At 46.5% G+C, this 27207-nt stretch overlaps 1 protein-coding gene across 6 annotated transcripts in view; it reads left to right on the forward strand.

Annotated features, from left to right (window-relative positions):
- PRDM16 (PR/SET domain 16) overlaps positions 1-27207 on the forward strand; it is a 338369-nt gene that overhangs the window by 151506 nt on the left and 159656 nt on the right. For 5 of the 6 annotated variants that reach the window (XM_077311218.1, XM_077311219.1, XM_077311216.1 and 2 more), the window contains one exon: positions 4586-4935. The exons of the other annotated variant lie outside the window; for it this stretch is intronic. In XM_077311218.1, coding sequence (XP_077167333.1) covers positions 4609-4935 — 327 coding nt within the window. In that variant the 5' untranslated portion in view covers positions 4586-4608. The remainder of the gene's footprint in view (positions 1-4585; positions 4936-27207) is intronic. 6 annotated transcript variants of the gene reach the window in all.

Raw genomic sequence — 27207 nt, forward strand, 5'->3', positions numbered from 1 at the left:
TTCTCCTTCCCAATCCCATGCCTTCCTTCCTTTCCCCGCCCTTCCGCACACGTAGAATAATGCACATTCGGTGTGCTTTTGCAGCTGGATGTTCCTATGGGGAACAGGAAAATCTACTTCTGAAGTGCATTGGAACTCCATTAATCAATGTGTGTGGAAAGGACCCTTGTTGAATCAGAAGGTCACACTTTGATTCCCCAGTGGGAAGCATGCTTGATGGAGGCAGCGGAACGTGGCTGTCTTTATGATTTGTTCTTCTCTGGTAATACCAGGTACCGTAGCTGGGGGGCTTTCCGCCTTGGCACGGCTGCTGTCATGCTGATTTCTGACACCTTCCTGGCTGAGAGGAGCAGGGCCTTCTTAACATTAGCCCTGAGGGTTTTGCAAGAATTTTTCTGGAGCAGGAAGGTTTGGTCTTTGTTGTGCTTCCAGAAAAAGAAAAAAGAAAAGCAATGCCCACTTTCTTCCGGGAAAAAAAATCAGCAACTAACTTGGAGTTTGAATCTTGGCTCAAACTTCTGTTGACTCCAAATAAGTTTGCTTTCTTCTCCAGATATTTTTTTAAAAAATTCATCCTAGGATCTTTTGATCTTTGTTTAAGCTGCAGCGAAACAAGATGGAATATAGTGCATTTTGAGGAGATTCTTCGTCTTTTAAACTTTGCATTTGGTTGGAGAGGAGCATTTTTCTTTATGCCCAGCTCCTTTCCGTAAATGCATTTCCTTTGTCCAAGATTCCACAGTTTTAGCCTCCCAGAAACAAGATCCTGACATTCTTCTCTCAGCATTACAGAATGAAACTGTCTGTACTTCACTTTTCCTCTGTATGCCACATTTATATGCTAACAAACCCCTCTGGAGAATCTTCGCCTTAGCTGGCTGCCTTGTATGACTAAAAGCCTGTTGCTACTTTATGCACAAGTAAAAATGACCCAATTCCCCCCTCCCCTTTTCTATGAACATCCAGTTCTTCAGCTGTCTGCCAAATTTGAGCCTTGGAGGGCTGCCATGTGTCAGGCGAAAGCATAATGGAAAGAAATTTCCCAAAATTGCTCCAGGCCTGATCCTGCACTGTCAGGGGCCACTTATGAAGTCGGAAAACAAATGGATTGAAAAGGTGGAGCAACTGGTAGAAAATGAAATACAAACATAACGACAATCACACATAGTTGTAAATGGCATTTTAGAGTGTTCAGAGCATTGCATATTGTTCGTCTTGTGTACAACAGCCCTGTAAAGGTGACTGTTGTAATCAGGGATATAGAAATCAGTGTTTTGCACTCCTTTTGTTGTAGTCATCAGCCTTCCTGTTATTTCCATACTGATCTCTGGTGATTCTAATTTACTTCCTTCGCAGTGTCCTTTGTGCTTTTTCTCAATTATATACGGCAGGATTTTGAGCTCTCCTCTCTGCTCCTCTCCTCCATGAGACTGCTTGGCCACTTGCAGTGAGATCTTAAAATGGAGGACTCAAAGGGCCATAACTCTGCTTAGAATTGCATTGAAAAGGAATCATTGGTCCGATCCAGGAAGACTTTTTAATATTACGAAAGTTCTTGAATTAATGTACTCTAAAAATAAATAAATAAATAAATAGCACAGGAGTAATGTGAGATCTTGAGAGGAAGAAGGATGAGGTACAACTTGGACCCCTCCCAATAATGAGATGTACAAAATTGTACATTTATACAGCCTGACAACTGACAGGCGATGGAAGGACAGGGACATGGAGACAGTCATGGGTGATGGGGAAGCCCCAAAGTGATAGTATGCCTCTCTAGGAATCGCTGGAAACTCTGTGGTAAAATAGAGTTTCTGGCAATTCCTAGAGAGGACTGCTGACATAATGCTGCTGCTGATGGCTATTTTTTAAAAATTCTTCCTCTGGAGTGGTAGCCAGAAAATAGTATCCCATCTCATAGGGCCAAAGCTGCATACTTCCACAAAAGTTCCTCCCTGACCTAGTCAGCCAATAAGCTTCCAGTGGGCGGAGCAAGTGGAAATTGACCTCCAATGTTAACCTAAGAGCCCAGATGGGTCTGTAAGGAGGCAGGAACTCCCTGAGAAACTGTGTTTCCAAGGCATTTGGGGGCTTTAAAAGTTAGAACCAGCATTTTAAAAATAAAACTCTGCAGTTTTCTTCCTGAAGAGGTTGCTAATTTTTCCTTCTGTGCGTTTTGCCAAAAAAAAAAGGGGGGAGAGAGCCCAAACTGGCTGTAAGCTAGCAGTGTTTGTATAATGGCATTTTCTTTGCAATCCAGTTAAGTGTAGTAATTTGCTTGCTAAAATAATCACACTAATTTTCTAATTGTTCGGGAAAAACAGCTTTGCTAGATTAAGGGTATTTAGCGCGCGCGTGTGTGTGTGTGTGTATGCGCACATGGGCTCATGAGTCTGTGTGTGTTAGATAACAATAAAGAACCCAACACAAGGTTCAATCCTGTAAAGGGCTCAGCATCTTTATTCTCAGTGACAGTCAGAGGTGCTAAGCGTCCCCCTCAATCCGACACGCCGTTGGTAACTCCACGTGGTCACCAGCTCTGACTAACGCGGCTAATTGTTCCCACTTAGAATTTTACCTTTGTTCTGCCCATGTCCTATTTAAATGTTTTCTGGGGGTGGGTATTTTTCCCCTTCTTCTTCTTCTTCTTCTTTTTTTTTTGTTGCTCTTGAGCAACCTAAGAACTTTACCGCACGAAGGAAACAGCTGTGCTTCGGCTGTGGCTTTTGTGAACTGGAAGCGTACATCGGTGGAAGGGAAAGAAAAACGCCACCTCCCGCGTGCTGGCTAATAATTACTCTTCTGAATGCTCCTAAATTAAATAAGTGTTTTAGCCACATGACTTTTAAACGTTTGGGCCCTTTATGGCTTTTGCGAGAGAAAACAGGCTTGAAGTAGTTCTCGAAGGGGTCCTGATTCTAAGCGGATTACGAATCTCTTTTTTGGGAACTCGTTCGCCGGACGAGACGTTTCTAAGGCCAGGCCCCAGCCCCTGCGTCAATCACGGGCCACGTTCTCCCTGGGTGGAGGTTTTGATAAAATAATATCTGTGCCGAAGGAGGATTTTAAAACATCTGCCAGCTTCTGTGTTGTGCGATGCGTTATTGTTTGGAGTGCAGTCACCCCAACCGCGGATGGTGTCAGGTTCAGGGAGAAACCATTATCCGGGGTTTGCCAAGCTGCCTATAAAATGAGAGACAGACTCGGAACAGCAGGTTGGCCGCTTAGCTCCTTTGAGTCGCCCACTGAACCCAATCCAGGTCTTGGTTTGATTGGCAGCCTGAGCCAAGCTCCTGCCACAGGGGGTGCGATTATATTCCAGGAAGCTGCAGGCTGCCTCGTGTCTACAGCCCCATAGCAGGGCACTGAGATCCTCTCACTTCTAGGTTGTCAGGTCCAGGTCCGGAATCTCCTGGAGAGCTGGGGAGGCAACCTAGAGAGGGTGGGATTTGGGAAGGGGAAGGGCCTCAGTGGAGTATAATAGAGTCCACCCTCTGAAGCAGCCATTTTCTCAAGGGGAACTGACATACGGCCATCTGGAGGTCAGTTGCAGTTCTGGGTGATCTCCAAGCCTCACCTGGATGTTGGCGACCCTGTAAAAGGTGAGGAAATTGAGTGTGAAGCCATGATGGTGGACCATTGGCTCATCTTAGTTCCACATGGTCTGCTTCCAACTGGCCTTGGCTCACAGGGCTCCTGGGCAAAGGGGCATCCTTCCCAGCCCTGAGGTCCTGGAACTTGAAAGGCTGAGATATGAAACCTGAGAACTCTCTCTTGATTCTCAGGCAGAGAAAGGCCTTTCCAGCACTTGCCACTTTGGGATCTTTTGAGATGCCCGGGACTTTTGAGATGCAGGAGAAGCAGGTGCTCTGATCCTTGAACTATGGACCGTCCTCCATTAACCCACAGAATTGCCTTCCCCAGAGTCAGGCGATCGGTCCATCTTGTTCAGCATTGCCTATTCAAACTGTTGGTGACCCTCTGGGATTCCCCACCACTTGCTACCCGAGATCTTTTTGGTGCTGGAGGAGGAAGGTTAATGGACACGTTGGTGTGGCCTGCCTCACTGCTCCTGTGCTTGGGCCTGCAAAATACGTTTCAGCAAAAGCTCTAGACAGACTTGCCACATTCCAGGTGGGTGATGAAGATCTCCTGGGATTACAACCGGTCTGCAGATGACAGACGCCGGTTCCCCTGGAGAAAATGGCTACCTTGGTGAGTGGACTGTATGGCATTATATGCCACTGAGGTCTCTTCCCCAACCCTGCCCTCCCTACGGTCCACCCTCAAATCTCCATGAACTTCTTAATGTGGAATGGGCAACCCTAGTCCTGGACCAGTGACCTTACAAGGGTCATAGCTCGAAGGGCACGTTCTTTGCATGCAGAAGGTCCCGGGTTCGATCCCCGGCATTTCTAATTGAAGGATCTCAAGAGATTGTTGCTGGGAAAGATCTTTTTTTTTCTCCTGCCAGTAAATGACAGTACTGGGTTAAGTAGACCAATGTTTTGATTTAGGCCGAGGCAGCTTCCCATGTTTTTCTTAAACGTACTTTCACCATTTTCCTGCCTCTTCTCCTCCCAAGGTGACAACGAGATTGTGAATAACATGTATGAAACTGAGGCAGACCTCCTGGCAGGCGAGAGTGCAGAGGAGGAAATGGAGGACGGCATCATGTCTCCCATCCCGGTGGGACCTCCATCCCCTTTCCCCACGGGCGAGGATTTCAACCCCAAAGAAGGCTCGCCTTACGAAGCTCCCGTCTACATCCCTGACGACATTCCAATCCCGCCCGACTTTGAACTGAGGGAGTCCTCCATTCCGGGTGCGGGACTGGGCATCTGGACCAAAAAGAAGATTGAAATTGGGGAAAGATTTGGGCCCTTCGCGACCTCTCCAAGGACGGCGTTGAAGGAAACGAGCTTTGGGTGGGAGGTAAGACTTGTCCACTGGGATGATTTGGTTGGCCAGGATGCAGAAGAACGGGAGGATGCATGCGAATGTTCGGTGGGGATGAGGGGAACGGAAGGAACAGCACTGCCGATTTCATGTCTTCTTGGTTGCGATGCCTGATTTGCTCTGCTTGTTTCTCCTGCCACTGATTCATGGGTCCCTACCGAAGTCCGTAGGGGAAAGGGAAACCCGAACGTAGGATGGGCTGACACAGTAAGGGTAGTCATAGCGTCCAGTCTGCAAGACCTGAGCAAAACTGTGAATGGCAAAGGAGGTTTCGGAGGCCATTCATTCCTAAGGAGGCCAAGTTGACAGCCCACTTCTCTAACCAGGAGGAGCCTTGAGGGACCTCCGTTGGCAGGATTCGCTTCCAGTTGGATTGGGAGGGCTCTAGACAAGGTTTCCTCCAATGGCCTCTTGGTGAAGCACTGTGCTATGCCTCCTCTCCCATCCCGTCTGGTCCTGCCACAGTTGTTGTGTGTGTACGTGCACAAGTGTATCTGTACCCCCTTACCTACCTCTCAGACGTAGGGGGGGTAGGACTAAAGGATCTCAGGAAGGTGTGGCGCTCTGCCCTAAGTGAATACAATCTGCTCTCCATGCACTCTAGCAAAGGCAAGTTGATCTTGCTGCTTCCTGTAGTAAATTCCAGTTGCAAAGTACCTAGGGAAGTAGACGGCATGGAAGCGCAAGAGACATCTGCCACTGGAAGAACAACAGCGAGCTTCATAGCTGAGCTGGGATTTGAACCCAGACCTCCCCAAGTCAGACACCAGAAGGTAGACAGAAACCGAAAGGTATCTAAAGACCAAGTAAGTCAACAAAGGCCGATCAGCTCAGTTTTCCACATTCAGATCCCCGCATTTGAATTTTCTTGGCACCGAATTATTATTATTTTAAAAATGTAAGGCAGAGTGCACACGGCTTTGATTCCAGTTTCAGCCCCCCAATGCAAATATTGTTGTATCCACTTTAAAAAGAGCCCTCTTTGAGTTTATTGAACTTTCTGTGAAACTGCAGCAGCCATGACCTGAAATCCTATCTTCCCTGAAAGACGTTGTGTGGACAATTGTCCTTGGACTTTAAGAGAAAAGCAGCCACTGTAGAAGAGGAACACTTTCTAGGAATATTTTTCTTGTGCTCTTAACCCCCCCCCCTCCACACACACACACACACGCACACACAGACTTCTTCTTCTTTTTTGGTCTCCGTCGAGCAATAAAATGAACTGCTGGTATTTTCGTTTCCTGTTCTGGGTGAAATTCAAGGCAAACACATGATGCAGAGCTGGACAGGTTGCAGCCGCTTGGGCTGAAGCTGCAAGGAAGGCAACGGCAGCAGGGAGAATTCGATTTAGCCACTAAGGTGCTCCAGAACCGGGCTTGTGGCACACGCTGCGCCTGTTGGCTCTTGAGTCAAGCACCTCGGATGATCACATTGCTTTGCCCGCAATTTAACAGGAGCAGCGCTGAGATTACATTTGCATCTGTGCTGGGGCAGCATTCAGCATTAACAGACAACCGCTCTCAGGCCATGCTGATCAATTGACTGGCTCGCTGGGCTTATATCTGCGCTGCCCCAAGGGCATCGAGGGCAGGTTGTCGTCCATTTGGGCCCAGAACTTACTGGATCAGTCCAGCCATGGTTCCCAGCTGGTAACGGGAGAACGGAACGTCCGCAGGAGTCGTGATCCAATTCAGAGTGTTGGAGGGACGCAATTGCTTTTTAAAAAATTAATTGAAAATATTATTGCCAAACCCCTAGTGGCGGTCCTTTTGTTGCTCCACCCACCACGACATGCCAAAGCTTCAGGTGCGTCAAAAAAGCTGGACTCCCTGCTTTGAGTATGCAAATGCTGAACCCTAAACTTTCAATTGTATAGCAGGGATAAAGGGTTCAGAACTTACGTTCCTGGCTGCTGTTTAAAAATATATATATATATCCTTTTCCCTACTCAATGGTCCACAGCAGGGGTAGTCAAACTGTGGCCCTCAAACTGCGGCCCTCCAGATGTCCATGGACTACAATTCCCAGAAGCCCCTGCCAGCATTTGCTGGCAGGGGCTCCTGGGAATTGTAGTCCATGGACATCTGGAGGACCGCAGTTTGATTACCCCTGGTCCACAGCATTCAATTCTGAATATGCCGGGAAGATTGAGCTTTTTTCTTTCAAATGGGATGCCTTCCATCGAGACGGATCCCCGGGCAGTAACCATGTCAGTCCTGTTAGCACAGTCTGAGGAAGAGTGCTTGCACTCGGAAGCTCACACAATGAATAAATCTTTGTTGATCTTAAAGGTGCCCCTGGATTTTGATTTTGTTGTGTCATGTTAGTGGAGGCAGACAAGGCCGATAGACCTGCGGCACTTTAAATATCCAGCTGATTTATTGCAGGCTGAAGCGTCCTGGGCTTGAGTTTGTTTTCATATCCTGGATGAGATGCCGGGGGGAGAAAAAGTTGACTTTGGAAGCTTCCAGAGGCATCTGGCTGGCCTCTTTTGGAAACAGAACGCTGGACTGGATGGGTCTTTCTCTGGTCTAGCGAAGTCATTCCTACGTTCCTAGGAATACCCGGACTGTTTTGCATTCACTCAGTCTGCTAAGACCTTCTGCAGTTGGCATTCATATAATTGCAATTCTACCACAATTACGACTGGTGTTACTGGAAGCATTACTCACTGTTAAAGTGGCATTATGCTACTGCTAGAACTGTTGCTAGTAATAGCAATAGGGTTACTGTCCAGTGTTTCACATCGGCCCCGAGCCTCCGCTGGATCGAATGCAGGAATTAGTCAGATAAAAACCAATCCAAACATCTTTCTTTATCCTTTTTTTTTTTTCTGTTTCAAAAGACGTACGGAAAAAGGAACCTTGGCCAAATCTCTCAACTAGGCCTTTCCACTGCGTTTAACAAAGATGCCTCAGAAGCTTTTCCTGCCATTAGAAGGTTCTCTCCTGAATCTCATAACTTTCGGAATGTTTGATTAGTAGCGCTTTCCGAAGTTGTGTGCGGAAAGCTCTCTCCGTCCCTCCTCCTCATTGAGTCTTGGAAAGAGTGGGCCATTCCAAGGAGGGGGTGGAGACGAGGCGGACTTGAATTCACACACGTTAAATGTCCATTTATGAGTTCCGTGGAAACACCTTGTGGAACGAAGGAAAACGTTCCTCAAGGAATGATACACATCAGTTTTGTGTGTGTGTAGAGCAGGGGTAGTCCAACTGTGGCCCTCCAGATGTCCACGGACTACAATTCCTATGAGCCCCTGCCAGCATTTGCTGGCAGGGGCTCATGGGAATTGTAGTCCGTGGACATCTGGAGGGCCGCAGTTGGACTACCCCTGGTGTAGAGGGAGGTTGACTGAAAGGTAGTATCTTTTAAAGGCATGTACAGTTCATTTGGGTATAGAATCATAGAATCATAGAGTTGGAAGGGGCTACACAGGCCATAGAATCATAGAATCATAGAGTTGGAAGGGGCCATACAGGCCATAGAATCATAGAATCATAGAGTTGGAAGGGGCCATACAGGCCATCTAGTCCAACCCCCTGCTCAACGCAGGATCAGCCCAAATCTGTTAGTTACTATAGTTACTATATAGGGTAGTTACGATAGCTCTTGTTCTTCTGGGATTTCAAAGGTGGTGTCTCACCCCTTGAGAAGCTCTTCTTAAAGTGCTTGAATGGAGGCAAGATGCAAGTTGCAACACACATGGAATTACTGCTGAACTCCAGAAGAAAATGGCTGAGAAATGGACTTCAAGGCATGACACTCTCTGGAGGCCCCTCCCTAGGCCCTGCCCACCACTCTCCCAAGATTTCCCAACCCATGGCTGGCAACCTTCTGCTTGGAACACGTATTCTCAACAGCACAAACCAGGTTTCCAGTGTGACTTCCAGTGTGATAGTTCACAAACCCTGGAAGTTCCACGGAAGTTAGCCACAGTATTATATTTCCATCCAACCTTGGGGCAAACTTTGTCCTTCTCGCATTCTTCCGATAGAAGACTTTATTTGCTTTCACATTTCAAGTAATGTCGCGTATCTCCTTTATTTGCGAAATGCCAGGCTTGCTCTGGGCCCTTTCTATTATCTTCCATCTCTGCTGTTGACTTAGCGATACTATTAATTATTTTACCGTGTTCGGGAGGGAACCTTTTCTCTCCATTATGCCCCTTGCATTTCTTCAAAGCTCATTTGTTACCTCACCTGACAAAAACTTCAGAAATCAACAAATATTTGTCTCCCAATTGAAATCTTCAAAAGATTCTGGTTCCCCCCCCCCCGAATTCCCCTTTCTTGTGACTTCAGATAAACGTCACCTGTTTCTTCTTGCTTTGTTCTAAATCCCTTCTCCAGTTGCTAAGTCTTATATAAGAAACTTCCAACAATCATTGCTAGAGTTGCTTAGAGCACTCATCAGTTCAGAGAGTCAAGTGGAGACTAGAAGAGTCCCAATACAGGTAGCATGTGCTCTTGAGGGGGGGGAGTTAATTCCTGCAAATATTCACTTTTAATATAATACTCCTGTCTGTGGCTTCCACCTTTTCTTCCTCTTTCCTGAACTAATCACATAGGGAATTGCAACCAGTTGGGCACCCCATACTGCGTAAGAAAAAGGATGAAACAGGACAGGACGGTATCACCAGCTAGCAAGAATGTTTGGTCCAGCCAGTTGGATTTGGCTATATAATGACATCCCTGGGTCACTGTTGGCTACACCATCACCTCACAAGTTCTTAGGGAAAGCACTATCTGGCCACAACCACCTGATATTCTTTTAGATCAAGCTTTCTCAACCACGATTTTGTGAAATCCAGGGGTTCCGTGACAGCCCCGGAAAGGTTTCCCAAATGGGTGGGAGCTAATTAGTCTTTATATATTTTTAAAATTTGGTAAACATTTATTGGGTGTGATGACCCTATATGGTTCTGTCAACCCACCTACTTCTCCCCAAATGGCCAGTGATGGGCCTTGGGGAGGTGGGAAGGAGAGGGACATGTCCACAGCTTTGCTTCCCAACCATATTGGGCATGATTGAAGCACTTCTGGGGTTTCTTGAAGCCTGAGGAATGTTTCAGGGGGTTCTCAGTGGTAAAAAAGATGAAAAGGGCTGTTTAGGTAGAAACTCCAGTGATTGAACCTGGGACCTTCTGTGTGTAATTCCTTTGCTTTCTGTTCTGAAGCAACTTTTCTGTAAATTAAAGGACATTGGTGGGATGTTACATGGGAACGTTATTTAATTTCGCCCTGGAATTGGGTTAAAGCCATTGCTTTTCCTTTGGTGTTCCATCCTTCCCATGTAATGAAGGTGTAGCCCAAAATAAGTCTGTGAGGGGAACTTCTCTTAATGCAGTCGCACCATCGTCCAGTGGGTTGGGATTGCATTTCAACACATTCTGCTTTCCGGAGTCTTTTGGCTCCCTTGCTTTCAGACACAAGGCATCCAAGTCACGGCACCCCAAAATTAATCACACTGTGTTTCCCCTTTATTACCCTCGGGACCTTTGAAAACAAAACCTAAAAAGGGGGTGGGGGAAATCCCCCATGCACAAATAGGAACAGTGACCTCGGATCATTCCTTGAGTAAATAATGACATAAATCATAGAGTTGTTTATTTTGTTAATGAAAGGTGGGCTGGGACGTGATGGTGCAGAGAGAGTAACAGTGGAAACCTGGAGGGGCTTAGAATGCAATAATGTCCCCATATGAGATGGGGATAACATTCTACCTAGGATTGTGGGTTTTTTTAAAAGGTTCATTGGCTTCTGTGGGCTAACAGGATTAACAGTATTCAGGATCAGTACCAGAATACTTGAGAGCAAGTGTGGTATTGTGGTTAAAAGCAGCAGGGGCTAATCTGGAGAACTGGGTCTGATTCCCCTCTCCACTCTATGAAGCCAGCTGGGCGACCTTGGGCGAGTCACAGTTCTCTATGAGCTCTCTCAGCCCAATCTACCTCACAGGGTGTCCGCTGTGGGGACAGGAAGGGAAGGCATTTGCAAACCACTTTGAGATGCCTTCGGGGAGCCAAAAGCAGGCTATGACATCTACTCTTCATCTACCGTTTTTTATTTCTTTGTACAAGTGCTAGAGCTTTAAAAAAAAAAAAAAAGATCTGGCCTTTTGGTGAAAATCCAAAATCGGTAATTGCATATTTATGAGGGTGGCAACCCTCCCCCCAGGGTAGATCAAAGGAAGGTTTCCTTCTGCCTGGCATCTCAACCAAAAGACCCTGTGGCATTCCACTCATAGCTCCTCTCACCACCTCGAAACGACAGTGTGCAGTGCACACATGATCCCAAGGAAACAGTTCATTGGCATCTACCTGTTCAGAAGGAACATATGCATAAGCTAACCACTTTCCTTCTCAATGCTCCACCAATTTCTGTTCCTGGAGTTGGCAACTCTAAGCCGCTCAGAAATCACACTGGCAAAGATGTCTGCATGGAGAATGCAGAATCTATTTCAGGAGCAGGCCTTCTCACGTTATTTATTTTTATATACATCAAATCCTTTTTTTAATGGGTGAAGGCTTGCCTCCCTCCCTCATTCCGAAAGCTGGACTCGGCAAGGTTTGGACTCTCTCGTTAAGGATATAAAGCACCGTCCGACTTGCTGAAAGCACAAGTATTTCCTGCTTGTCTTGTTCTCTGGTGCTTTACCAGCGTCATGACATCAGGGGACCGGGCAAGGAGGTCATTTTTAGCTCCAGAAAGCCAAGAAGTCCATCCCTGTGTTCGGAATGGCATGCAAACATGGGTATATAAGGAATTGGGGGTAAAAGAGAGAGATGAGGAGAGACGCATGCGTGCACGCCCAGCGCAAGAATGACTAAGAATACCTCTGTGATATTTCTCTATTTATTTCCTTAAGGGGTAATAACTCATCAGTAATCCTGCAGAGGGCATTTTCCTTAAAATAGAACGCTCTGATTCACAAGCAGAAATAGGAAATAAATGTTTTCTTTTCGTCTTGGAGAGGTAGCCATGAATACCAGTCTCTGAACCAGCATTTTATTATCTTATTTTTTAAAAAAAACATTTTTTTTTCTGAGACTGAGCGGGTGGGGGGGGCGGGGGGGGGGGAGAATAGCTTGTTTGTGACCACAGCGTTTGAAAAATAGCCTGTCTTCCCCACTTTGTCTGTGAACCCTTGCAAGATACAGGACTCTCTTTTCTTTCCCTGGAACGTCAGCTTTCCATGAGCTTTTTATAGGCTCTCACTTTTTCCTCTCCTTGACCCATCAGGTAGGAATGAACATTAGTAGATTAAAAAAATAAATAAACAGGAGGAGGCAATCTGAGACAAATGTTGCTGGAGTATAAGGTACCTATTCTACTGTGGTAGGCAGGCTATTAGTAAGGCCCACGTGAGTCTCAACGGTGGGGTACCTCCTGGGACACTGTTACCTTGACTGGAGCAGGCCTGGGTTTGGGGCTAGGATTAAAGTTGGGACTGAGAGCCAGTTTGGTGTAGTGGTTAAGAGTGCTGGCTTCTAATCTGGAGAGCCAGGTTTGATTCCCTGCTCCTCCACATGCAGCTGGGTGATCTTGGGCTAGTCACAGTCGTGTTAGAGCTGTTCTCACCGAGCAGTTCTTTCAGGGCTCTGTCAGCCTCACCTACTTCGCAGGGCGTCTGTTGTGGGGAGAGGAAGGGGAGGCCGCTTTGAGACTCTTTTGGGTGGTGAAAAGTGAACCGCTTGGAGTCCCCGCTGGGGGAAAGGGCAGGATTTAAATGCAGAGAATAAATAAATAGCTTTAAAATATTCTTCCCCAAAGCAGTTTCATCAATAACCTAGAGCCAAACAAACTATAGTGGAATCTCATGGCCGGACTTCCTGAGATTCTGGCTTTTGTCTGCTTCATCAGTGCAGGAGGTGCTTCCGAAAAACCCAAGAGACATCCCGTTTGTGCCAGCAGGGAGGACTCCCTTTTCCGAACAGCCCAGAAGTCCCAATTGGAACTGTGCTTTCGTAAAAACTGTACAGTCGCCAACCACCAGGGGGTGGCTGGAGGTCTCCTGGACTACAGCTGACCTCCAGGTGACAAAGATCCACAGCTCTGGAGAAAATGGCCACTTTGGAACAGGGACGCAAAGATATTATACCCTGCTAAGGTCCTGCCCTTCATCGACTCCACCCCCCGAAATCTCCAGGAATTTCCCAATGCAGACCGGGGAACCCTAAAAAAAACAAAAACAAAACAAAACAGAGCCCTCTTTGAAAATAAACTCCAGCTCTACAAAATAAAAGTGCATTGTGACAAATGACAACCGTTTTTGTGAATGCTCAGGGAGGGGAAGGGGGCACAGTGGTATATTGCTTCTGGCTCCTATAGCCCTCCTTAAGCTTGTCTGTGGATTTGCGGGAAAGGCTTCTGGATCTGTAAAGAGAAGAGGCTAGCTTTCTTTCTGCCTTTCTTTCTTGCTTTTATCTGATTAGCTGGCAGTGTGCTTCTTCCTCCTTTCAGATAATGCCCGGGTAAAGAAATCTGCGGTTTAATTGCACATCGTATTGTGTCTTCCCTGTTCCATCATATTAGAAAAATACCTACATCTTCCGTCTCACACCCACCGCCCCTTTTTCCCATTTAGATCTTACTAAAGTCCATTCTGCCTTATCGGCACAGTAATTTCGCAAGCAGAGCTTAAGATTTCTGCCATTTAGGTCCGGGCCATTGTCTGTCGCAGCTGCTGTAAAGATAAACCCTCACCCAGAACAAAGTTGGAATGACCTTTTACAAGCTGAATCTGCCTTGTTTCCCTCCAGACTAATTTATCAGCCTTCATTTCAAGCCTTGATTCTCAGCAGAGGCCTGAAAGAACATTACAGAGAGCATGAATGAACAGGGGGATTAAGATGCTTGGCGTCTCATTCCCCCCCCCTTCATCTTCCCCCCTTTCTATCAGACACCTTCTGGATTTACTGAGATGTAAGCTGTAAATGACCGTAAGTTGTGAACTGTCTTAAACTTGGGCTGCCTAGGACAGGCCTGTGACAAAGAAGAAACTCTCCACAGGATCACCCATCATGAAGCACCAAGGCACTTGTGGTGACCAAAAAGGTCTCCTACTTCTTGAGTATGAGGGTAGAGGTAGGTCCTATGCAGATGGTTTGGTGGATTTAGAGCCCACCTTTTTAGTCCTGGAGGAATGCCCAAATTGGCAAACAGCAATAAAAACATCCAATAAGAGGATATGAGTATCTTAGAATCATAGAATCATAGAGTTGGAGGGGGCCATACAGGCCATCTAGTCCAACCCCCTGCTCAATGCATAGAATCATAGAATCACAGAGTCATAGAGTTGGAAGGGGCCATAGAGGCCATCTAGTCCAACCCCTTGCTCAACGCAGCATCAGCCCTAAGCATCCTAAAGCATCCAAGAAATGTGTGTCTCCAACCTTTGCTTGAAGACTGCCAGTGTTCTCTGAAGTACTCTGAACATTGGTCATGATGCCCCCCCCCAAAAAAAATGAATTGAAATCAATTTTGCTACTGCTGGTCTCAAAATGGCGGTCTCCGATGAAAAGGACCTGACAGGAGATGACATGAAGGACATTTTTACCTGAGACACTGGAAAACCGCTGCTAGCCTGAGTAGATACCGAGTAAACCTTGACAGACCAATGGCCTGATTCAGTGTGCTCATGTGGTGAATGGGTTCCTTTTTGCTCACACTTCAGCAAACCCGATGTGACCATGGCACTTGATGACTGGAACGTAGACTTTTCCCAGTGGACACCCTAATAGGGCTATAGAACCAACAAGCACGTCTTCCAGAAAAACTAGTCTTATGCAGTGGCCAGCCAGACGTGGAGAGACATGCAAACAAGCAGCCATCAAAACAAGTACAGTTACCTAAGCCTGTCCTGTTTTGGTATCCCCCCCCCCCCCATGGAGCATTATATTGACTTGGAACATGGAGGTTCCATGCAGTCATTGCAACTGAAGCCACCATTGTGGTGGGTTGCATCTGAAAAGTGTGTGCCTTCTATCCCAGTTCTTAATAAACCAGAGGATGCACTGAGAAGGTCCCCTGTCCCCGCCCCCCTATTTTCATGGAAAGATCCTTTTCTTTTGACCAGGGCTTAGATCACCCGGAGGCTGAATCTGGATCCTATGGGAAGGAGGAGAAAGAAATTGTTGTTAGAGCAAAATACAAGATACTCACACTAAACGGGACAGGTTATCTTTGGCTGGGGTCCAGTTTCCTGGGAAACGGTTGGAGAGGAGCTTAGCTTTTCAGTTCATTGCAGCTGTGCTTAGATTTTAATGAGCATACAGGATTTTAACAGAACAATGTCAAGGGGTCCTGAGTTGCTAGGTACATGGTAAGTTCCTTGGGGCAGAATCTTGGGGGTTCGACTACTGCCCCCTTGAACGGCCAGCATCAGACTGGACTATAGATTGTGCATCAATTTCTTTTTCCTGTGTCCTGTTGCTCTTACGTGCAATGATCTCTCTCACAATCAAAGCACCAAAATTTCAGTCCGTCCAGCCAAGAAATCTTAGTTGGAGTATCGAACGCAACTTGGTTGATGAACGCACTGTGTTCGATTTGCATGTATTTGCAAATGGCGCATGGATGTGCCGCGGCCCACAGCACATGAAAAGAGGCATTCTTTTCTGGGTGTGAGCCAAGGAGGGACGCCTCTTCCAAGAAGGGCCACAGCAAATGAAAGGGGGCCACAGCAAGGTATGACCAATCTAAACAACCACAATAAATTGCTGTACTGTCGCAGCCTTTTAAAGAAAGCGGCCCCTCTGAATGAATGGCATCCCCTGCTAGCAATCCAGCAACCATCATGGTAGATGAGGGTCCCCATTTCAAGTTGACAGAGGTGCTGGATTCCCAAATGCACAGGGAACGCCTTCAGTATATGGTTTCCTGGAAAGATTTCTCCACTGCAGAAAATGCATAGGTGGGTGCTGTGCTAAAAAAGGTCTATGCAGCTTACCCGGATGAACCCTGACCACAACCACCTTAGAATATGGGGTGGGGTGAGGGATTTGTTTTGTTTGCACTCAACACTTCTTGTGCGCATTGTTTAATATTTGCCAGTCCCCATTCACTGTAACAACCTTGCAATTTACTTCTGTTATCCAAGAAGGGGGCAGATACCCAGCTATTAAAAATTAGTATGTGAATGAAACCCTGGCAGACAAGCAGAATTCTCTCTTTCTTTTAGGTGCTCTTGCATGTGCCGTCACAAGCACCTTCCGCGAAGAGGCATCCTCTCCTCTGTGTGTGTGTGAGAGAGAAGGGAAGGTCTACTTTAAGACAGACTATATGTGCTTAGATGAAAAAAAACCCCTCATTGTTTTAAAAAGCTGCTCAGATAATTAAGGGACTATTTTATCCGCTCGCCTGGGATTCTTCAGAGATGGTTGGAGGCTTTTTTTTTCTTTGAACACCCATGTATGTTGACGCACCTGTGCTCTCTCGCTGTACTCTACGGCTCTGAGGTTTAATGCCCCCGGTATGTCCCTGAAAGCACATAACAGGTACCCTGCTGGATCAGACCAGTGGTCCATCTAATCCAGCATCCTGTGTCACAAAATGGCCAACCAATTGCCTGGGAAAGCCAACCAACAGAGCGCACAGGCCAATGAAATCCCTTCATCTTGCTTCTGCTAGTCATCACAGTATTTATAAGTTCACTGCTTCTGGATTTGCAGGTTCCCTTTAGCCAATGATAGACCCCCTTCTCCATTAATCCACTGAATCCCATTTTAAAACCATCCTTGCTCATGGCCATCACTGTATTCACTAGCTATGGATTCCAGTTTAATGACTCATTAGGTGGAGAAATATATCCTTTTGTGCTCTCAGTCATTTACGATTTGTATTATTTTAGACAGAAAGATATAGCTCTTTAAAGAAGTATGTTTCCCAGGCCTTCCCGTTGCCCGTGTATTGACACGCCAACAAGTTATTAATATACTTTATATAAAGCAGCACAATGTATGTTAGAACTGTAATCAGAGTCCCTTTTTTACTCTCTTTCATTCCCGTTGGGCCGAGTAGGTGACTTTCAATGCGTGCAAAAACCTTGCAGATTTTCATTTCGCATGGGCCTGTTTCACGTTGCGTCGGTTTATAAAAATGGATATGCTCTTAATTTATAACCGGCAAGTCTGCAGATGGAGTTCAGGGGGATAATGTGCCATTTAGTTTATTACCTGTATTATCAGTGTTACATTTTCCACCCTGCTCTTTGATCCTTCATGATTTGTGTTTTCTCTAGACTGGCGTTTTCCTCCTCTGATGAATTAACTGTCAATTGAAGTTAGCGAGATAAATCAAAACAAATGGGTACCGTGCACCATATTGACTTTCTTACCGCCTGATTTTGAAAAACCACTTTCGGAAAACTACACCATGATTATGTTCATTTGATTCTGAGCCAATTTGCACAAAGTGCGGGGGAGGGGACGGTGGAAGCGGAGCATGCTGGACCCACCCCCCCATCGCATTTCTGCACCATTATTTGTTTCGCCGTCGTCCTTTTTTGGAGCGGTGATTTTGGGATCACTGGGCTGTTTTATTTTTCAGGTGCAGATTTAATCTTGGCTGATGCGATATAGGTTAAAGTAAGATCACTTTTGCACCAGTTTTGTTCTGTAGATTCACCGCAACGGATATTGTTTTGCTCTTCGTCCTTTGGGCGACCCCCTCCCCTGGAACTCCGTGAACTTCATTTGTGTGAATACATCATGCCGTGCAGATTTTGACTCCTATTTGATCATGTTCCAAGCTGCACTTTGATAGTACTTCGATAAATACTATACTGATTCAGCTTCATCCCCAGGGTATATCCCCCTTCCCCCAACCAACTGCTCCTGGCTGTGCCTTTGGACTATGGGCCAGAAGAAGTATGCATGAAGCACAATTCCACAACAGGGCTAGCTGAAATTGGAATGGTGTCTATTGGGGGTGGAAATTAGGAAGTTGAATCTTGCCCTTGGCCTTCAGATATCAGGTCTTAGATTGGACTTTTCTCCAGTATTCCCATTTTGATTCTTGGAATGGGTTGTGAATACGGCTTGGTTCTGTGCTTGCTGTTCAGCTAAGGTTGTGGGGGGACCAAGCAAGGCTTTACCTGGACTGGAGCAGCACCGTTAGCAGCCTCTGGGAACAACAAGAAGCTAGCTCTGCAAGACCTGGGAGGACAAGCAGAAGACGATTTGGCAACCCTCAGGCGAGCCCTTCTTTTCCTGGGTGAGGGCCTCAAGGAAAATGGGAGAGCAATCTCGCTTGGAACCAAACATTGTGAAGCTTCAGAATGGCTTCAGTACCATGTGCCACTTTCAGCTCAGGCTCCCAGGAGAGTGAAGCTGTATAGGGCTGGATGGGACAACTCTAGGGTGACCAGCACTGACTGAGCAAATTCAGGGAGATTTTGAGGGCTGTGCCTGTGTTTGGGGAGGATATGATGTCACTTCTGGGTGACGCTCTAGGAATTCCCCGCAATCTCAGTATTAAAACCACAGAGATATGGGGAATTTCCTAGAGCATTACAATTAAGCACATTTTTGGGGGCATCTTTCTCCCACTCTTCAGTATCTCAAAGGTGGGTGATTGGAGGTGAGGAAGGGGAGAGGGCTTACCTTCCATGGGCAGGCAAATAGTAAAAGCCAATTTGTCCTCCTGCTAGGTTTGGAGTTTGCTAACTCTGTCTTCTCCTCGAAGGGAAACCTCTCCAAATTCCAGACCGAAGCTTGGCTTAAACGGGGATAAATTTGGCAGATGGGGATATCAGAAGCATTTCTAGACGTGGTGGAGATTTGGTGTGACCCAGCAGAGCCCACTTTACGTCCTCTGCATTTTCCACTTATAATCAGTTTTGTCCACTCGCTTCCCACTTCTGCTTCGGGACGGGGAGAAATACCCCGTTTACTGAGATATTTGAGGATGCTGTTGCACCTGCACCAACAAACCCTGCAGTCACCTGCTAGTTCGGTCCTCGGATTTTGCTCATCTTGGTGTGTGTGTGTGTGTGCTTGTGTGTCAGTTCCTTGGGTGAGCGGGAAGAGAGAGAATTGGGTGGGACCTCGTGGAGTTAAAAAAGGATTTTTTTTAAAGAGAAGGAGAAGTGGTGTGCAGGAATGGGCAGAGGAGAGGAGTAAAGCCGTCTCAGCAGTAGGTTAATTGGAGAGTGGAATTGGAGCACAGATAGAGGCACGCAGCTCTTGCGGACAATGCGCCAAAGAACCAGGGGCTGGGAAGGACCAGCCGGGATTGTTAGTGAATTAACTGAAGTCAGAAACCCCTGAATGGAGCACAGAAGTAAAGGGGAAATGAAGGTTAGGGTATAATTCAGTCTAAATTAGGTGGGCCATTCACAATGCATAAAGGGATGCTGAGCTTCCTTTCTTGGAGAAAATAGGCAGGAAAGCTTACTTTGTTTGAATCTGGAGCCAGTGGCTGGTTTAAAGAATGTACTTACCTACAGCCAATAGCGCTGAAAGAGCATTATCCCACATGGATTTGGGGAGAAGCCTTGACAGCAATCTCCCCGTGTCATGAACTTGCACAACGGAATTTAGAAGGCAGAATTACACCGGCAGTGAAACGAAACCGTGCGATTCCCCACCCCTGCCCCATACGAAATTATTTGGCCCCGAACCTATCGCTCTGGGGTTAGCTTTGCTTACATGCGCATTCTGTGGCGTCTGAAGTGGGAACAGCATGAGCTGATGTAAGTCCCAACCTCAGATTTCTCTGCAGGCTCAGAAGAAGTGGCAACATCTGTTCTCGTGATTGGCAGGAACTGTGAAGCTTCCAGGTCAGCTAGACCTGATATAAATGTTAAGAACCTGCTCTTTGGTTGTAACTAAGTGAACGAGACAGCATGTTGTTCCTCCTGTTTAGCCTGGAGAGAAGACGACTAAGAGGTGATACAATAAACATCTTCAGGTACTTGAAAGGCTGTTGCATGGAGGATGGAGCAGAGTTGTTTTCTGTTGCCCCAGAGGGTTGGACCGGAACCAGCGGGCTGAAATTAATTCAAAATAATTTTTGGCTAAACATCCGGAAGAAGTTCCTGACAGAGCAGTTCCTCAGTGGAACAGGCTTTCTCAGGAGGTGGCGGGTTCTCCTTCTTTGGAAGTTTTTAAGCAGAGGCTGGAGAACCAGCTGAAATGCTGATTCTCTACACTGAGGCAGATTGTGGGTGGTTGGGCCGGAAGGGATCGCATTGGTGCCTGGCTCTTGTGGCCATTTCTTGCCTGCCCAGGGAAATGCCAATTGCCACTCTGGGATCAGGAAACGAATTTCCTCCAGGCCAGACTGGCCAGGGATTCTGGGTTTTTGGGGGGAGGTCACTGTGATTAGGCGGTTAGCGAGTTACCTGCATTGTGCAGGGGGTTGGACTAGATGACCCTGGAGGACCCTTCCAGCTCCACGATTCTATGATTCTGTGATTCCCATTCCCAAAGGAAGCTCCAGTTGCTACAGGCTTCAGAGACCCTGTACTGAAAGAAATTCCATGGAGCTCTTGATCTGGATACGGTCCACCCTTTGACACAAGAGGTTTGCATTTATTTTGCTCCTTGTATCTGAAAATTCTGTACCATATGCTACGTTTTTCTCTAATGGGATAGGGCATAGGTAGTCAGGAGATCAAAGGCAGGGCCATGGGGGATGGAAAATCTAGCAGTAATGTCATGACTCTCTAGGAATCTCCAGAAACTCCAGGGTTTTAATAGAGAGGGCTTCCAGAGACACATGGCAGCACCCAAAAATAAAAAATTTTCTCCATCTGGTCAAGGCCCACTGGATGTGGGAGATCTTAAACTCCTTCAAACATTATGACAGCCCTAGAAATGGCAAACATTATAGGAACCCTAGAAATGGCCTGGTCCTCTTTTGCCAGGCATCTTTCTTCTTCTTCTTCTTCTTCTTCTTCTTCTTCTTCTTCTTCTTCTTCTTCTTCTTCTTCTTCTTCTTCTTCTTCTTCTTCTTCTTCTTCTTCTTCTTCTTCTTCTTCTTCTTCGTCTTCTTCTCCTCCTCCTCCATCTTCTTCTTCTTCTTCTTCTTCTTCTTCTTCTTCTTCTTCTTCTTCTTCTTCTTCTTCTTCTTCTTCTTCTTCTTCTTCTCCTCCATGCAGGGAGAGAATTCAACCACCACTCTCTCCATACCGTGGCTGAGATCCAAAAGACCCCACTTGGCTGTTATTTCATCCTTAAACAACACGCAGAGGTCTCCCAGGGCTGGATCTAATTCGGCCCTTGAGAACCTCTTTGCATTTCTTTGGGGCTTGCACACTAATCGTTTTGCCCAGTAGCAGAACTCGGGCCTCACTGCTCTCCTCCCCAGCGAAAATCTCTCCTGGAACATAAAGTCAAAAGGTGGAGGGTTTTTTTTTTTAATGCACTCAAACCTTGATGCATTTCAAAGGCTTATGTCAGGGCCGCTCATTTTAAACGAGGCTCAGAAACTCAGGGAGTTGTTCCATGACATTGTTTGAGAAATCACTCAAAACCGTCTTGCCGGATACAAAGTCTGTACATGTAACTTCTGCGTTCATTTCAACCTCGCGGATTGTGACAGGACCGAGAGAGACGGGGAATGTCAAAACAGCAGGAGCAGGTAGGGGGGAGGAAAAGCAGACCCTTTGATGAGATTAAAATGCCAGCAGTTTGAAGTGGCGAGCAGGTAGGGGCTTCAGGATGCCTTCCAGTACTCAAAAAGCACTCCAAAGTTTACGAGGGGAAATATACAGGTCGGCTAAAGCAGGCATTCCAACCAAAGCAAATGGTTTACTTTTGCTCCAGAGCGAAAGATCTCTTCAAGATTGCCCCTGGAATTACACAGGAAAATGTGTGTGTGTTTAATTACGCTGCAAGGAATTGTAAAATGTGTGTGTTGCAGGGAAGAACCCTTTCATTCCTTAAGCAGAAAGACATTCTAGTTCAACATATAAGCCTGACTCCCTCCAAAACTGATTCTAGGCAGACGTTTGCCTTGTGGATAAATAAATGTGCACAGTGGGGATCAACTGGGTAAAGCACTTTCAATGTGCTTCGGCAGCTGGGTGTTCCTGTGCAGAACAGGAAAATCTCCTTCTAAAGTGCATTATCTATTGTGTGCAGAATGGAGGACTATCTCCAATGAATCCGTCAGTAACCAGACCAGTATGTAATTCATAGAATCCCCCATCCCTTTCATAGAGATCATGTTTATGTCAGCTTATAGGTTGGGAAATTGCTGGAGGTTTGGGAGGGCAGAGTCAGCAGCACCTGTGCCAAAGTGCCCACCCTCCAAAACAGCCGTTCTCTACAGGGCAGCTGATCTCTGGATTCTGTAGTTCGAGATATCAAGGCCTTAGCAGTCCTATGTCTGGGGGACCTACCCATCCAGGCTCGTAGCCCATGCTTCTCCCTGAGACTCAAAATCAGGGCCAGTTTATCCACGTAGCACATGCTACAGGCCCCATGCTTCTAGGACACTCATGTTGTGCCTTCCCCCCATGGATCAGGGCTCTAGTCTCTCTCCTCCTCCCTTTCTTCCTCTTTAAGGACACTCAGAGTGACACCCCTTTCCATTGTGGAGAATCTGTCCACCCTCCTGTCTGGCTGCTCCTGCCACTAGAGCCCCACAAATCCTTAAACTGGCTCTGATGTTACCCGAATCCTTAAACCACTACTGCTTAAAATGGATTACAGAATACAAAATAATCAGACCTCAGTTATGGGGCCTCCAATTATGCCTATTTATCCATTTTATTGATATCCTGCTTTTGTCTCCCAATGGCACCATAATCCCCGTTTCACCCTAACCTCAACCACATCCACAGAGAGACCGGCCCACGATCACCAAGTGAGTTTCGTGGCAGAGCTGAGATTTGAACTCAGGTCTCTCTGAGTTCTGACACTTCAGCTGCTACATCAGAGAGCTGGTTGAAGGCGGCCTGCTTCGGTTTGAGCCCATGAAGTGAAAGCAGGGCTTTTCCGAACGGTATTCCCTGATCGCGAACCGGTTTTCTTTGAACTGTTATTTGGATATGGATTCTCTTTGGTTGCTGGTTCTTATTGACGATTTTGGTGCTTTATCGATGTTGTTTTTCATGAATTATAGATGTTGCGTGATGGTTTTAGACTGTGGATATTTCAGGGACTCTCTGGAGGCAGAAAAATGATGGAATAGAGAAACAGAATAACTGGCCGGTGATTGTTTTTGCAGGCAGGTGGCACCAATGTGGAGGGCTTTCCTTCCAGTCTCAGCATAATTATTTCCCTTCTCAGCAGAGATGCTACCAAAGTTGGATCCGGAACATCTTGACGCTAACGTATGTCCCGTCTCCTTGGAACAAAACTTCATCCCTGTTTCTTTCCAGCCACAGAATCTGATTGTAATATCGGAAACATTGCTATTAAAATGGATGCTCTTCCCCACCAACAACCAATGATTTGCATACAAACAGAATTTAATGTTTACATGGCCTAGAACAGGGGTAGTCACACTGCGGCCCTCCAGATGTCCATGGACTACAATTCCCAGGAGCCCCTGCCAGCGAATGCTGGCAGGGGCTCCTGGGAATTGTAGTCCATGGACATCTGGAGGGCTGCAGTTTGACTACCCCTGGCCTAGAAGGCCTTCTAGGAAACAAACCAAAAAAACTGGTGGATCAAAAATACACACACTATAGAAAATAAACTTTTAAAGGCACATTCATATGCCCCTGTACAGGGGATACACGCAAACACTGCAATTGGGAAAGAAAGTCTGTTTAAAATTCCGAATCTCTCCGGCCCCCCAATTGCCCCTGAACATCCTTATTGCCAATCCCAGATGTGAAGATTATCCCTTGTCAGGGCATCTGTCCCCTGTTAAGAATCGCCAGTCTGGTTGAGAAACTTGCAGTGTGAAAAACAGCCCGTTGAATCAGTCCATCTAGCCCAGCATCGTATCTCACACAGCGGCCAAACATGCCCTGGAGCAGGGGTAGTCAACCTGCGGTCCTCCAGATGTCCATGGACTACAATTCCCATGAGCCCCTGTCAGCAAATACAAGCAGGATGTATAAGAGCGCTAGTGGGCTTTCCGCTTATCTGTCCCCTGGGATCTGAGAGTCCTGTGTTTGAACCTTTACACTGCAATGGGATTAGCTGGGTACCCTTGGTTCACTCATGCTTTCTCAACCTAGCCTACCTCACAAAGGTGTTGTGTGGGTAATAAGAACCATACATTGAACTCCTTGGAAGAATATGGGCCTCCTGGACTGGTTGAGATCTCCTCCTATGCCTCCACTTATGGGGAGCCAATCTGCAGGGATTTAATGGTAGCTTTTTAGGGATTTTAACATATTTATGTGTTTTTGCTGTTTTTATTTATAACGTTGTATGCCTCCCCGAGATGACGGGCTCAAGAGGGGAGGCTTATAAAACTAAATAATAAAGAAGTAAAGAAGAAGGGTGTCTCTAAGATAGGCCTCATCCAAGTTTACGACCATTGTTAACCCAGATTTTGATGGTTCTCCAAGACAGTAGACAGAAATAGTAAAGAGATTCCCTTTCCTGCCGAGGCATCTGAACTTTTGAATAAGGATGAGCATATGTTCCCCATTTCATTTATTTTTACATACATTTCTATTTTTATCAGTAGTTTTGCTTCTCCCCTCTCTGCCGCTGATTTCATTGGTCTGTTGCCATGGTTTATACATCTTGTATAGATTTAATGCACAATTTATGCACACATGTAGACTGTGTGTAACGCTGATTTGTTGATGTAAAAATAATGCTGCAAAATCCGTGCGCTTTACAGAGAAAAGTCAGCGCAAGAGGGGGGAAAAACAGTGTGACAATAAAGAACCACTGGTTTGATTTGCTCAAGGTGGAAACAAAATTAAATAGGCCATTTTGGGATGAAAAACAAGAGAGATGAGAAATTTGATATCTGAAATTTTCCCTACTGAGGAACGTGTCCTGTGCATTTGATTTCCTAGGGAATTGGTTACCTCTACGCAAAAGAGATAAATTTTGAGGATCTTACAATTTTATCGAATTAACCCGCTGTCGTCATAAATCCTCATATGATATTAGATGAAACCATGATCCACTGGCCACACCTCATTGTGGAAGCCTTCGTGTTCTTCCGGTTTTACTTGGAAATTACGAAATTTCGAGTGGAAAACTTTATATATAAGCAAGAAAATAGGAAGACCAGGAGCCTGAGCCATTTGACACCATGGGATATGCAGGAGTCATCCTCTCTGGCGGTGATTCTGGTTCTTGACAGGTGGGTAGAAAGGAAGTGCCCTGTGGTCACTGGATGCAGGGAGCTGAATTATAGAGCACAGATAATAATTATGCAGATCAGATGGCTTCTGTCTTCCATTCTGTCCGTGGTGGAGCCGTGCCGGCACAGGGAGCTCAGGGCGTCGATGTGTGGCACACGGAACGTACTCATCCACCAACCCTTTCGTCTTTAAAAGCTTCCCTGCAGTGGACAAAATGCATGGAACATTGTCGGGAGGAAAGAGAGGGGGGGGGAGCAGAGGGGACGGCATACAATAGTTTCCCCTTTTTTTAGCTCAGATAAAGGAGGGAGGAAAGTCCGTTGGGTTTTTATTAATCCTCATTTCCCTTTTTTGGACTGTCAGGTCTGGAGTGACAGTGAAGGAGGGGAGGGGAGGGGGGGGTGAAGCTTGTGACGACGTTGGCTAATTTGCGTCTCATTCACTTTCTCCTCAAAACCCATCAGGAAGACTGAAGCAGCTCTGCAGTTGACCTTATTCAATGACAGAGTGATATACTGGGAAACAAGCCAGGTTCCACAATGCCCAAAAGAGCAAATTGGACGGAATCTTTGTTCTAATCTTTCCTCCTCCTCCCGCCCCCCCCCCTCCCCCACTCCTTCCTCCTTTCTACGCCAGCCATGCTGTAGTTAAGCTCTGCCATTTCTTCTGTCAATGGTTCTGGGGCTCAGGTCCTCCCTGGGGTGCCGTTGCATGATGATAACTGGAAGCCCGGCCGTTGGATGTTCAAAGCGGCTGGGTTAGAACAGGATTTGGTCAAAAGAGAGGAGCTATTAAGTTTGGAGGCTTGGACGCTACAAGAAAGGACAGGCCTCTGGCAGGCCCTGTAGGGATTCCGAAACGGCGGTGGTACGGTGGAAGAACACATGCTCTGCATGCAAGAGGGCCCGCGCTCAATGCCTGGCATCTCCATTCATAAAGGATCTTGGGAAAGACCTTTCCCTGTGGGTAGGTTTCTTCTGGTCAGAGTAAATAAAAGTAAACTGAATAGACTAGCTGTCCAACCGCTTAAGACCATCCCCCCTACTCTGAGCCGAGCGAGTTCTTCAGACTAAACATCTCCAAACCTAGTCACAAATGCAACCTGTGACCATTTAGCGGCTGTATCCAAATTCATACCTGATGCGTGTTCTCCTGCTCAAGAAACCTGGAGGCTCTTTGCCAGAACTTGGGGAGGGACTGTGGCTCTGAAGGTCCCAGGTTCAATCCTTGGCATCTTCACGTAGAATCGAGGTGGTAGGTGATGTGAAAGCTTCATCTGAGACCTTGGGGAGCCACTGATGGACCTTGATGGACCAAGAGTCTGATTCAGTAGAAGGCAGTTTCATATGTTCATATGTTCAATTTGTGTCAGAGCTTTCAGGTTAGGGTTGAATTTGGGGGTCGGTCTTTGACCCAGTGGTAGAACAACTGCTTTGCATGCATGTTCAGTTAAAAGGATCAGGAAGCAGATGATGTGGAAGGCCTTGATCTGAGACCTTGTTAGAGCATATAGTACTGACATTGACAAACCAGAGGTCTGATTCAGTAGAAGCAAGTTCATGTGTTCCATTTATGGGAGTGAAGTAAAGCAGGCCTGAAAATTGACTCTGCAAGGCCATAAGCTCCTGCGTCTATACCAGGCTAGGCCTGGTCAGTCTATACTTCCAGCCAGTCATTTGGGGCTGATGTTGCAATTTCTCATTCTTTTCTTTGAGGTCTCTTCTATCCTAGTCCTTGAGAACTCCCAGAGAAAGTCTGTAGAGCTCTATTGCATACTCTGAACTCTATGGGCGCAGGGGTTGTGACATTTGCTTCAATGCATAGTTCTGCCTGCATCTCAATAGTTCTGTCTGCATCCCACCCCCTGTAATGATGCAGTGAATGGAGAAGTCCCCAGTAATGTGATGCTCCATGGGGAGGGGCCATGGCTCAGAAGTCTGCTAGGCTTGCAGAAGATCCACGGTTCAATCCCCAGCATCCCCAGTTCATAGAATCATAGAATCACAGAATCAC

The sequence above is a fragment of the Paroedura picta genome, chromosome 15, assembly GCF_049243985.1.
Source record: "Paroedura picta isolate Pp20150507F chromosome 15, Ppicta_v3.0, whole genome shotgun sequence".
NCBI lineage: Eukaryota > Metazoa > Chordata > Lepidosauria > Squamata > Gekkonidae > Paroedura > Paroedura picta.